The following is a 13741-nucleotide window of genomic DNA, read 5'->3' as shown; positions in this document are numbered from 1 at the left end:
TATCAGCTGCTGGAAGATCATATAAGCCAAGAGAAAGCTCTTCAAACAAGATATATCAGGTATGTACAGTTTGATAATATAGAAACTATGAGATTTGATTGTGTTGGCCCTCTGTATGATTCCAGATCAGTTTGCTATAAAGCTCATCTTGCAATTTATCAAGGAAAAAGGCAGGGAAGTTAGAATCTATTTATAAATACAAATATTTGTGTTGTGTGCTTTTCCATAAGGAGGTTGTGTTAAATGCACAAAAAAATGAGTTTTGCATTTGTGATTTTCCTCTTCCAGAGAAGTGCTCAAGTGCCACAGAAAGTGAGTTCATCTGAGCAACATGGAGTACACATTCCGAGCAGTAACTCACAGCCCTGGGATTATAATCTGGAGAATCGAGGTAATGTGATTTTAGTTTCTGTAGCAATGACTATGGACTGAGCTTTGCCCAAATCGGCTGTTTGAATTCATCCATTAAAAAAAACGAACAAACTCCTGCTTGTCCGGGAGAACATGACTGACACAGCCATTGAGCAGCAACAACTGAACAACTCTACTTTTTAGTTTTGAAATGAAGACTTTTCTTCTCCCTGCGCAACAGAAAATGGAGCTGGTACAAGTCCCAGAGAAATCTTATGGAAACTTTTATGAGGGTGACTGCTACGTACTTCTGTCTGTAAGTCTGAGAAGGTGACTGGTGAATCATTGTGGTTTTGGCTGCCAGGGCTGCTTGTTTGTCTAGTAAAGCTCACTGCTGCATGTGTAGACTTTGCTCTTTAGGTATGTAGTGTGTTTTGAATAATGAAGCAGTGACAAAATGGTCTTGTGTTTATAGTTTTATTCACATCAGATAACATTCTCATCTGTACACCACCCCACACCCACTGTCTCTCCACTCTTGCTTCTCCACAGACACAGAAGGTGAGCAGTTCTCTGTGTTACGATATCCACTACTGGATCGGTTCACAGTCCACTCAGGATGAACAGGGAGCAGCTGCTGTTTACACCATACAGCTTGATGAATTTTTGGGCTCCACTCCGGTCCAGCATCGCGAGGTTCAGAACCATGAGTCTGACGCCTTCAGGGGATACTTCAAACAAGGAATAATGTGAGTGAAAGTGTTGGGACAGTAGGCCATTATTTAAAGACAGTAAAATAAAACTGTAAATATAATCATCCTGTTTTGTTTAGCTATAAGAAAGGTGGGGTTGCATCAGGTATGAGGCACACTGAAACCAACACCTATGATGTGAAGAGGCTGCTTCATGTGAAAGGGAAGAAAAGAGTGATTGCCAGGGAGGTGAGCCACGCTTCACAGTGCTTATGTAACATTATGGCACACAGGAAGTTGTGTAGAAAGAGTGCTTCATGTTTTAATTTGTTTCAGGTGGAGATGAGCTGGAAGAGCTTCAACCTCGGAGATGTGTTTTTGTTGGACATTGGAAAGACCATCGTTCAGTGGAACGGGCCCAAGAGCAACAAGCAGGAGAAGCTGAAGGTTAGATTTTAGTGACTGTGTGGGTGTTTGTGTATGTTGGCTGGATGGCTTGGATCCCAGAGTGGCTGCACAAAAAAAAAAATATCAATATACAGTCTAATTGTCTCTAAAGACACATCATTCTTTTCTGGATGTCCATGATAGACATTGTTGGTAGACCATGAATCAAGCTGGGTGCTTGCCTTGCTGACCAAACCCTTCCCCCTCCCCCAGATCTAAATATCATTGTCATTAAACCTTTATGGAAAGTCTTGCGAGTGCACTGCTGACGCTCATTTCCTTCTTCCTGCAAAAACGCCGGAGGCTCTGACTGGCTCATTGTCCCACCGCACGCAGTTCAAACCATATTTACAAACAGCAATGCAATGAGGCGTGAGACTTTCAGATTCCTGAAATTCATATTCTAGGCATTTACACTATTTTGTTTTTTTTAGTTAATTGGGTCATATTCTGGTAGTTAGTTTACATGTTGCATGTCTTATAGTAATAAGGAGGTTTCTGACAAACCAACACAAAGTGTGAACTGAAAAGCAGATAAAACTAGTGTTTTTATGATAACTGACCTTTTAAATCTCTGTTCTTACTAAACGTGCTGAATAACTCAAAACTGTAAATAGCACAGCCAAAATCAGCTTGTGGCGACATATTTTAGTACAATGATCTTGACATGACATTGGCACATTGTTAGCATTTTACTTTTGAAGTAAGTTGTGAAATTTGTGTTACATTTTTTCAGTGTCTCGTCATAAGGTTATAGATTGAAGTCTGAGATTTCTGGATTGTGTAGCCTTTCTGTGTTGTACTTCTGCTTCTCAGGGCATGTTGTTAGCCAAAGACATCCGAGACAGAGAGAGAGGAGGTCGGGCAGAGATCAGAGTGATCGAGGGCGATGCAGAGGGCAACTCCCCTCAGACCATGGAGATCCTGAATGAAGCTCTCGGGGAAAGAACCTCCAGTCTGACGGACGGACCTCCTGATGAAACTGCTGATCAGGAACAGAAGGCAAAACTCACACTCTACCAGTGAGCTGCTCTCTGACCTATGTTATCCAAATTTTCTCAGTGTCTCATGTGTGTCTGTGGGTGAGAATTCATTCACATATAAAGTCTTGTTTGATTTTATTTGTCTGCACCTTCATTTCAGTGTTTCAGACGCTGGTGGCCAGATGAAGGTTACAGAGGTTGCCACCAGACCACTGGTTCAGGATCTCCTCAACCATGATGTGAGTTGGTGAACTATACTTTATACTGTGAGAACATCGAGATGAATCCCAGTGCTGCTATACAGTAAAACTTGGTACAGTTGTTCATCTAGTTCTACACAGCTAAAGGTTTAAATTTTTAACAATGCTGTTTGGACACAAGAATGTGAAGATGAAATGTTTTATCAACTTATTTGTGAAATGACCATTTTAGGACTGCTACTTCCTGGACCAGGGAGGGGCGAAGATCTTTGTATGGAAGGGGAAGAAAGCAAACAAAGCTGAAAGACAGGCTGCCATGGCCAGAGCTTTGGTGAGTGACACTACATCGTTAGCTTGTGTTTGACTGATCTAACATGATATATTTATTTCCTATGTTGTATTTGACTGACTGTTACAGGAGTTCATCAAAGCGAAGAACTACCCCATCACTACGAACGTGGAGACGGTGAACGACGGGGCAGAGTCAGCTCTCTTCAAGCAGCTGTTCCAGAGGTGGACAGTAAAGGATCAGACTCAAGGTCTCGGCAAAGCGCACACGAGAGGGAAAGTGGGTACGTGCCTTTGTTTGTAAAGCCACAGAAACACAACATGTGAGAAAGGAAAGGCACATTGTTGTCTTAATTAAAAACATCATTGGTTGTTGATTTGCGATTTATTGTTTTATGATTGTATCTGCTTCAGCTCACATCTCACAGGAGAAATTTGACGCCTCTCTGATGCATGTGATGCCAGAAGTTGCTGCACAGGAGCGAATGGTGGACAATGGCACAGGACAAGTGGAGGTATCTGTTACACTGTACTCTGAATTTAATTTTATGTTAATATAATTATTATTTATGCCTGTGCTTTTGTCGTGTGTTGGTTTTTTTTCTCCTGGTGTGTAATGACCATTACTGCCTCATGGGGCCACTAGTGTAGCTACAAACTTTAAATGCAACTCTTATAAAGAAAAATACTGCTGATGTGGTTTGTTGAAACTTTCAGAGCTTCAGGTCGCACTCATGTGTCAAAGGAAAGACAACTGCTTAGACATCACTGGACTGCAACCACACAACAGTGTGGTTCAGCCGCAGTTTTCTGACATTTGTGTGTCAGTGTTCATTTACCTTTTTCGTGTACTCAGGTGTGGAGAATTGAGAATCTGGAGCTTGTGCCTGTGGACCCCCGATGGCAGGGATTCTTCTTTGGGGGAGACTGCTACCTGATCCTCTACACTTACTTGGTTAACAACAAGCAGTGTTACCTGCTCTACATATGGCAGGTGAGGATGGGCTGTAACACACAGTGACCTACGTAATAATAGTAAATCAGGATACTGCACAACAATGTTAAGTTTCTTCCAAAGTTGCTCACAAAAAAAAAAAAATCTATCCTGAACGTTCAGTGCTTTGAATTTTTCCGATTGTCACCTCAGGTAAAATTAAACTATTTTGCGACTCATTATTTTAGGGGCGTCATGCAACACAGGATGAACTGGCAGCCTCTGCATTTCAGGCTGTGAACTTGGATCAGAAGTATGGTGGTGAGCCAGTCCAAGTGAGAGTAACCATGGGCAAAGAACCAAGACACTTTATGGCGATGTTCAGGGGTAAAATGGTCATTTTTGAGGTATGGCTGTTATTGTAGCATTATATTTATTTGTTTTTGTTTTTTTTTCTCTATTTAAGTGTTATTTTGGTGGGTGTATTGAATTCTCATAACAGTACAGAATATGTCCTTTCTTTTCTGGAAGGGGGGCACATCTAGAAAAGGATCCTCTGACCCAGAGCCTCCGATAAGATTGTTCCAGGTCCACGGCTCTGATCCATCCAACACAAAAGCCATTGAGGTTCCAGCCCTGGCCAGCTCTCTGAACTCCAATGATGTGTTTTTACTAAAGAGCCAATCAGGAATGTATCTGTGGTGTGGAAAGGTAACAAAGACGTTAAACAAACAGAGTTAAAATAAGAGAGCATTACATCAATAGACAGATGACACAATATCATATTTTTGTAGCATTCAACTTGTATCTTTATATCAGTGAATCAACAACAGTTGCATAAAAGTGAAATAAAATAGACTATGTGATCTTAAGTGTGTGCACAACCACACTCAGTTTTTTTTTTTTTCTCTTACAACACAACAACAACATACAATATTTCAGACAGCAGTTTTCTTTGGAGAAGGTGCTTTCCTGATAATTTCCCGTTGCACAGAGTGATTTCAGTAAGGGACTGGTTTCTCTGTTTCTTGTTGGAGAACTGGCCTCCACACAGCCCCTTGCCTCAACCACATCTAAGACTGTTGGAATGGACTGGAACACAGACTGAGACACAGGCCTTTATTGCCCAACATCAGTGTAAGACCTCACTAATGATCTTGTGGCTGAGTGGGAGCAAATCTCTGCAGCCAGGGTTCAAAATGTGGAGGAAAGTCCAGAAAGGTTGAAGCTGTTAAAGTAACATGTTAATGTTCATGATTTTGGAATGAGATGTTCAACAGTCACATGTGGATATAATACTTGGTTGTCTACATAACTTGTTTGTGTGTCCACAAACTTTTGGCCATCAAGTTTTCTTGCGCAAAAAACTAAATGTCCCTAAAATCACAAAATGTCAGTTGTTCGGATTCAAATTGGTTTGATCAGATTAGATGTTAAACTTTCAGCACCTTTGTAGTTTAAGATGATCAAATTATTGAAAATGTCATTTTGATTTTTTGTTGTAAGGGTTCAAGTGGAGATGAGAGGGCCATGGCCAAGGAGGTCAGCTCTGTGATTGGCCAGAAAGACTCAGAAGAGACTGTGGCAGAGGGTCAGGAGCCCATGGAATTCTGGGAGTTGCTTGGAGGCAAAGCTCCCTATGCTAATGGCAAGAGGTAATGAAGATAGTAATAATACTAACGCTGGGAGCAACACAGCACATTGAGGAGGAAACACATTTGTTTTCCACTGTTTTGCAAGTTATGTGTTGTTGCCCGCAGACTACAGCAGACAGTTTTAGACCACCAGCCGCGTCTGTTTGAATGCTCCAATAAGACAGGCCGTTTCATTGTGACCGAGGTGACTCAGTTCACACAGGACGACCTCAGTGAGGATGACGTCATGTTACTGGACACATGGGACCAGGTGTTTGCGACAGTTTCTCACAAAGTTTGATGATCTTTTTATTTATTTATTTATTTATTTATTTATTTATTTATTTTTTAGAGTCAATTAGACTTTTCCTGCAACTCTTTCTTTTCCTAACTCTGCCACCTCTTCAGGTGTTTCTTTGGATAGGTAAAGAGGCCAATGAGGTTGAGCGCAAAGAAGCAGTGGTCACTAGCCAGGAGTACCTGCGCACCCACCCGGGCAACAGGGATCCTGACACCCCAATCATCCTGGTCAAGCAAGGGTTCGAGCCGCCAACATTCACTGGGTGGTTCACAGCCTGGGATCCCTCCAAATGGAGCGTGAGTGTTTTGGTTTTTGGACAAAATAGGGCATCAGCATGTACACTGATGAGTACAAGGCATGCACTGACAAATGTTTCTTATGTTTTTAGGGAGGAAAGAGCTATGAAGAGTTGAAGAAGGAGTTAGGTGAAGTAGCATCACCTGTTCATGTTACACGTGTATGTAAAGTCTTATTCATTTCTCAGGTTTTTTTTTTTTAACCCACAGAAACCGCTATTTTCCTGTACTTTGCATGGTCTTTTACGTTCTTGTTAAACTGTTGTTCCTGTAATGGGATTTTCCAGGAGCAGAACTGTGTTGAAAGTGTGAAAAACTTCCAGTCCTTTCCTCGTGAAACTCTGGTCAATAAACTCGTCAATGAGCTGCCCGAAGGTGTTGACCCAACCCAGAAAGAGGTAGCTGTGTGTGCGTGTGCGCGTGTGCGTGCAGTGTGGGCTGAACAGGGTCTGATGAATTTCCTAATAATACAGCTTCAGCAAGGAGCCATGTTTGTGCATCTTCCCCCAAGAACTGTAAAACCTTCTGCATAATTCAACCAGCTATAGCAAAAATTGATGAACAACAACCAGAAGTTATTTATAAAGCTGCAATGGTTTGCTGCTTGTTTTCACTCACGAGAGGTTTTTTTTGTTTTGGTTTGGTTTGGGGTTTTTTTTGTTTATATAGTGGAACATAACCTTCTATAAATAGAATGTGATACTCACCTCATGGAAAAGAAAACATACTTTTAAGAAAATATTTTACATGTTTATCTGTTACCATGATGCTTTGCTGCTACTGGCTATCAGTGACAGATTGTGACCTCACAGAGCTTATGTCTGCTTCACCACCTCCAGACATAGAAATCTGGACTGTAAGCTGTGTTTTATAACTCACTATATTTTGTGAAATGCTTTTCAGAAACACCTCTCTGACCCTGACTTCAGGGACATATTTGGGATCACCAAAGACGACTTTGCAAGCCTCCCGCAGTGGAAACAGCTGAACATGAAGAAAGAAAAAGGGATGTTTTGATATATATTTTTTGTTCTTTTAAAGGCAACATGAGTTCTTTCTTTGTGTCCCCTCCCCTTATTAACGTTCCACTTTGGCTAAATATCTTTGTTCACAGATTTTGATTGCAGGACTTTTTCTTCATGCCCTGAACATGTTGTGATTCATAAATTTGTTTCAAATCATTGTAATACAGATTGGTTTTGTTTACGTTATTTTTTTAACCTATATAGATGTCATACAAGGACATTTGTAGCTAATGGTAACATTATTTGAAATCTCAGTATGAAAAAAAACTAAAAACTATATTGCTGTGTGTTTAACACCCAGAAGTTCAGAGCTCTGATTTCTCCTTTGAATGAAGATCGAGTTTGCCCTCTGTTGGCCAAGTAATGTTACAGCATGTCAGGTTAAGAAAATGAAAAACTTTAGGCCAGTTACTTCAGTTACCTGCAGGAGTACAAAGAGAGCAGAGCTGCTCCTGGTGGATTTCTGTTTCTAGAAAAGTTTGACAGAAACTCATTGTTTATGTCATGATTATGAGATCAAGATCTGGTAATTAGGAGAAAAGGTTAAGGCAGTAATCGGTCACTTCTTTTTCAGTTTGAGAAGACAGAGGCTTTAAGGCACTCCTGATTTATTTGTTGTTTGAGACGGTGGGAGGTGTTGATGTCATTGGGTAATGTGGACGATAATATTAGAAAAAGGATTTTCTTGAGTTTTTGTTTTTCTTTCAACAAAGTATTTCTTCAAAATGTAACATTAAAAGTTAAAAATCTTCAGTTGTGTGAATAGTAAACTGTAAACGCATACATTTATATTTGTTTACATTTTGTTAGTTCTTTTTTGCTATGCATCACTGAATTACTTTGATACTGAAGAAAACTGAAAATTAATTCCTTTTTTCACCTCCAAATTTAAAACACAAATTGTGTTGTGCTGTTGTAGCAGCTTGTGATGCTGATTCCTTTATTGTGGTATGAATCTTGGTCATGGTCATGAATATTTTAAACAGAAGTCAACACAAATCACTAATCAACACCAGCATTATTCTCTCGTTTTATTTTGATATGTCTGAAATGTTATATCAGGTACAAGTATAAATTTTATGTCATTTACTGTTACATCTGAACATTGAATTCAAGGCTCAGGACAAGTCAAAAATATTTAGACCCATAAAGCACATGGAATTACAGTAAGAGCATATTTTTTTGCATTGTTGTCTGAATATAAAACACAAAAACAATTTCATTACTTAATAGAATGTGAAAAAGTCACTGCTGTGCACTCAAAACAACAGCGCCAGTATCAGAGAGGCAGTTTCCCCTGATATAGTGAAAAGGACCTTTAAAAAATATGATGATTGACCAGTCTGAAGTCAGAGTGACACAACTTTTCTTTGACCTGACAAGAAATAGGAACAGGAAAAGAAAATGAATTGTTTTTGATAATACAATGAACCACCACAGCACATGTGAATTACAGTAACAGTAACTTCCCAGCAGTCATCTGAGCTGTTTGTGAACCAAGGCAGTCAACACAACAGAGACTAAAGTGTCAGCACATGAACCAGAATAGTTTTGAAACAGCACTGTGTGATAGAAGTAATGCAAAAGACAATTCAATATACAGAAATTAATGAGATGCCTTAAACCTGCAACATGATATGCAACAAAATGCATTTCCATAAATGTAAATAAATGGTATGGGAGAATCAAAAATTGTGATTTTCGTTTAAAAGATTTCAGGGTCATGTGATATGTTCCATCAAAACTGAAATTATTTGCTAATCTTGTTAAAGATCCACCTTAAAAACTGGGGCGTGACAGAATGATGGTTGTTCTGCAAACAAAATTAAACTTGAAAATCCCTTTAAAACATCAATTTGCGCAGTAAACAAACTTAGATCAAAGTATTATTTAATGTGTGTGTGTGTGTGTGTGAAAGTACTGCGTGCAAAAGTACTATCAAATGACAGATCAATTCATGTGCAGTTTGGAAATCAATATACATTCGAAGGTGCTCATGCAAACTATTACAAACGAAGTGAACGGGTCTATTCTTGACTCAAGCATTAAAAAAATGAATCATTGTAAAAAGAAAAAAATGACCATATAAAATGGGATTAAATAGTGTGTACAGCAATCAAAGACATCCAAAGAGACTCATTTCAGTTCAGTTTCACTCTGCAAATGTGCAAACATACAGTATCACCGTGCAGGCAGGGAGGAAACAGCCTGAAGCAGGCCAGCTGTTTATTTCTCGCTGACGTGTTTGGTTGTAAAGGGAATGTTGTTTCTAATGTAATCTGACAAATTTATGCCACGATACAAGAACTTTCAAAAGTGCAAATGCAGCCAAATCAATTTCCCTAAAGATTTTCAAAATAAAAAACAGGAAAAGGGGGACAGTACGAAAATAAAAAAATAAAATCTTACTTATGGAATCAGTGAGGCAGTAAATAGATGGCATTTGTCTTGTTTTAAAAAAAAAAAAACCTTCCTATCTTGTAACCTTATTAACCTTGTAGCCGGCTTTGATTATCAGTGTCTGATCTGTCAAAGGCCAATGTCAGACATGACGTAAACCGTCTTTTGAGTCAGACCAAATCTTTGACTGCAGATGATTTTAATTTAAGATCATTTCATCGTACGTGAGGCTATATTCGTCTCATCTAGCTGTAACAAGCTGTGAGTGTCTGAAATGTTCAGAGTGCCTCTCCAAATTCCTGTTTCTAAATATGCAGATATGACTGGAGCCGTGACAGCAGCAGTCCCTGTCCAAATGTACTGCACTGTATTTTGTAAACAGGTAAATCCTGATTTGTGTCTTAGCAGCTGTTAGTGTACAAACAAACTAGCTTTAAAGATTACTAAAGAGATAAACACTCAAAGCAACATGGAGTATTTTCCATGTCTATCCACAGATTTTTTTTTTTTTTAAAACACAGAAAAGTTAAGACATTAAAAAGAAATAATTGGCAAATAATATTAAGTAGTCATTTGTGGACTTCCAAGCAGTAAACCACCTGGATCCTGAGTTGCTTAGTTGCGAAAAACTGAATCTTACATTTCTACTACAGTGTATTACAGCTAGGGCTGCAACGAAAGACTATTTTCATTATCAATTTATCTGCAGATTATTTTCTTGAATAATCGACTGGTAATGTTTTTTTTAAAAATGGCCAAAGATAATTAAAAATGACCATCATAATTTTTCACAGCAAAAAGCGATGTCTTCAAATTTCTTGTTTTTGTCCCACCGGTACTCCAAATCCCAAAGCTATTTCTTCGACTATCATAACTCACAAAGTAAAGCAACAAATCCTCACGTTTAAGAGGCCGAAACCAGCACGTTTTTGGCATTTTAAAGCAATTCATTTACTGTTGGAGCTCTAATTACAGCAACTCTGAGCGTTGTCGAGATCCTCAAGAGTTTTCTAAGAACATAAAGATCAGATTTAGGTAAACTGCAAATCAAAGAGCGAATGATCAGTAAGAATCTTTGTCCTCTTCCCCAGTAATAGATAAAACAGTTAAGACACAATGCAGCTATCAGGGCTTTTGGGGTCATGGGTCTCGCTGTTGTTGACCTGACAGTTGGCAGTTGGACTTTTCTCTTTACACTCTGAATCATAAGGCAGCTCCAAAGTGTCTCCAGCACCTAGAAAGATCCTTTCCTGCTCTGGAGTCTCGGCGGATGCATCCTCATAGGCACTTATGTTGTCTGAGTCGTTCCTGTCCGGTGAAGGATCTCGTGCGTCATCAATGCCGTTTTCGTAAGGCCTCCTGAGGACCCCGTCTTCAGAGACCGGGTTGTCCAGTGCAAGAGAGGGCATGCAGCCCAGGGGCTTATGGACCATCCTCCGCTGCTTCATCAGGTTTCTTCCTTGATCCTCAGCCCCTTCACCCTGTCCCACCTCCTCAGATGCTCTATCTCTGCTTTCCCCGCTGTGAGGTTCACACAGGGACAAGTCTTTGTCTTCTCTGTGGGCAGCTTGACTCTGCTCGTTGGCATCGTTTTTCATTTGGTGTCCTCGTGTCATTGCTTCGTCTTCACTTCCATGTGTGCTCACAAGAGCAGATGGTTTGTTCCTTTCCTGCAAAGAGAAATTCAATTGCTCAAATGAACTATATACATGAACAGACAACAAAAAAACACGACTAACCACGTGTAGCATGACATGATGTCCACCACAGCTAGTAATATAGTCACTAATTAGCATAAGTGGGCAGTGAAAGGTTAAGGCCAGCTTAGTTACCCAGGAAAAAACCAAACACTCACTGTCTCCATTATTCACATTCAGTAAAATGTGATCACGCTCCTGCCAAACCATTAGGTAACAGGTTCCATAAGCCTTTAAATCTTTATACACAAAATTAAAAACCTTTTGCAAAAAATGTTATGTAATATTCTCACTTCAAATTTCACATTACCTCTTTTAATCGCTCCACCTCTTGCATTAGAGAGCAGACCATGCTCTCCAGCTTCCTCTTGGCCTCCCTCTCTCGTTCCAACTCCTACAAAGGCAGAGAGAAATGATCGAGTCACAAGAGGACCTGCAGCTCCTCGGTTTCAAACTTACTTGTTACAAATAGGAACAAAAGAACTTTATACTAGAAAAGGACAATGGCTAAACAAAGTTTAAAAGAAACACTAAATGCCAAGTGAAGTGAAGTGGTGTTTCAGTTTTGGTGAAGACGTACCAAACTAGCCTGGCCAGCTTCCCTCTGGGCCTCCGCCAGCAGCTCCTCCACACCCTCCAGCGTGTCCTGCAGGACATCCACCTGGAACAACAGAGCCTCTCGCTCGACCTCCAGCCCACGCAGCTCCTGCACCACCTCATCATAGCTGGCCTGCAGCTCCAGCTATGCCACAAACACAGTTACAACAAATCAGTGTGGGCAATTTTAGAGGAATGCGTGCCAGTCAGTGGGAGGGCAAGTGTTCAGTGAGCTCTCAGAGGTGGGAGGCCTCATCTGGAAGCATGACAGTCCTTCCATATGCAAAGGAATATTCATCTAATATTATACTCGACAGAAATATAAACAATGTTTTAAATAGTGATAAAAATCATTATATTTATAATGACAACAACAAGGACAAGAGGATAACAGGAATAACAGTAAGAAATGGTCACCATTTCTGGGAGGCCCATGAAGAGATCCTGGTCAGACTGCTGAAGGGAGCAAAACATAAAAAATTATTTTAACGTTAATTGAAGACAAAACAAAACATGTTCTGAGAGGCTCCTCTGCTCTCATACACACACACAATAACAATAACATAAACACATGTAAATAACATACACTTTGAAATTCTGTCTCACACATGGTATTTCGGTACAAGACTTCACTTGGTCTGGCGTCACAGGTTTTTGTACACTGAAATCACAGCTCGTGATATCTAAACACTATTGAGGCACCACGTCTGATAACAACTCTCAAAATACTGTATGCGATAGAGAATGATAAAAACGCTTGGAGTGGCAATACAGCTACAGCTTAGGTCACAAAACTGACTTACACTGAGTTACTAAGATTTGTGTAGCATTAGAATCACTGTCATTTCACCTCAGTACTAAATTAGAGGAAAGCGCAGAGGGCCGGAGATAATGATTTTTTTTTTAAGACAAAATGACTGAACGTAGGTTTAGATTTTAAGCAAATAAATGTTTTTTAAAAGTCTTTGTGACATAGATCACCAAGGCGAATATTTAGTTCATATTTAGACTCTTTAATGGAACTATTCACAACTCACAGACACCTAAACAGCACAAGTGTGTGTATGTGAAATCTTAAGTTTAAAAACTAACCAGTAACCACAACAGTCAAATGAATGAAGTACAAGTAGCAATAAAGCAGCAAGAAATGGAAATACTCAAGTACAGTACAAGTACCTCAAAACTGCAATGAATTAAAGAATTTAGTTACTTTGCACCACTGATAAAAAAGAAATGGGAAGCATAAACTGGAGATAATCAGGACCACGGTCAGGTTTGATAGGACAGAGGGATTTTTTTTGTGGCCGCTCCTGGCTCCTACCTGACTGTCGCTCCTCTTCTTCAGGGTGCCTGCTCGGCTGTCGCTCCGTGCCAGACGCCTGGATGAACTCTCAGTCTGATGAGACAAAAACAAAACAAAAACAACGAGTAAGCAAATAATTGGAGAAGTGGACTGGAGCTGACAGGCCTGGTCAGAATAACGGGCTGTTTATCCGAGCCATTCTTCGTCTTTAGCGGTTAACAAACATGGCCTAACGTCCCCACTAACTAAACTTTTTTTTTTAATATAAATCGCGTAAAAGCGTAAAATTGTATGGTATAGCGGCCGCAGCGTTAGCTTTAGCTGTAAACAAACCGTCTCGCTAACGACGCCGTGATTTCTCTCCGCTCACCTCTTGTATAATGCTGCGCAGAGACTCGTCCTCGCTCAGTCCCCGAGAAAACGTCCGCTTCTTTGGAGAACCACTGCTGTCCAGCGTGGCTGAGTGCATTTTTTTAATGTTTTATATTAAGCCTTTGTTTATGTAAGAGACACCTCCGAGCTCTCTGGGTGAAGTGGTGTTTGGTGTTTGTTTCCTACGCAGCAGCAGCACTGAGTTTACAGTCGACGCCCAG

General features: G+C 40.1%; 2 protein-coding genes across 5 annotated transcripts; one reads left to right on the top strand and one right to left on the bottom strand.

The window, feature by feature from the left end:
- Positions 1-8411, top strand: avil (advillin). Of its 2 annotated transcripts, none has more exons than XM_041033618.1 (20): positions 1-59; positions 289-391; positions 593-667; positions 904-1100; positions 1184-1292; positions 1380-1490; positions 2307-2512; positions 2634-2712; positions 2906-3004; positions 3092-3245; positions 3376-3476; positions 3818-3955; positions 4189-4302; positions 4427-4606; positions 5402-5550; positions 5656-5800; positions 5938-6126; positions 6219-6287; positions 6414-6524; positions 7030-8411. In XM_041033618.1, the coding sequence occupies exons 2-20, from the start codon at positions 332-334 to the stop codon at positions 7141-7143; spliced, it is 2400 nt and encodes a 799-aa protein (XP_040889552.1). In that variant the 5' UTR covers positions 1-59; positions 289-331; the 3' UTR covers positions 7144-8411. The 2 variants fall into 2 exon arrangements, with proteins under 2 accessions (XP_040889552.1, XP_040889550.1); XM_041033616.1 differs by having other exon boundaries at positions 4144-4302.
- Positions 8412-9983: 1572 nt separating this feature from the next.
- On the bottom strand, positions 9984-13737 carry si:ch1073-456m8.1 (leucine-rich repeat flightless-interacting protein 1). 3 transcript variants are annotated; one of them, XM_041033619.1, is made up of 6 exons: positions 13519-13737; positions 13167-13241; positions 12263-12301; positions 11829-11990; positions 11559-11642; positions 9984-11221 (listed from the first exon to the last, which is right to left on the bottom strand). In XM_041033619.1, exons 1-6 carry the CDS (start codon positions 13615-13617, stop codon positions 10658-10660), a joined length of 1023 nt encoding a protein of 340 aa, XP_040889553.1. In that variant the 5' UTR covers positions 13618-13737; the 3' UTR covers positions 9984-10657. The 3 variants fall into 3 exon arrangements, with proteins under 3 accessions (XP_040889553.1, XP_040889554.1, XP_040889555.1); XM_041033620.1 differs by having other exon boundaries at positions 12263-12298; XM_041033621.1 differs by lacking the exon at positions 12263-12301.
- Positions 13738-13741: the final 4 nt, after the last annotated feature.

The sequence above is a fragment of the Toxotes jaculatrix genome, chromosome 3 (assembly GCF_017976425.1).
Source record: "Toxotes jaculatrix isolate fToxJac2 chromosome 3, fToxJac2.pri, whole genome shotgun sequence".
Taxonomy (NCBI): Eukaryota; Metazoa; Chordata; class Actinopteri; family Toxotidae; genus Toxotes; species Toxotes jaculatrix.
The sequence above is the reverse complement of the archived record's forward strand: the minus strand, read 5'-3'. Positions and strand labels throughout refer to the sequence as shown.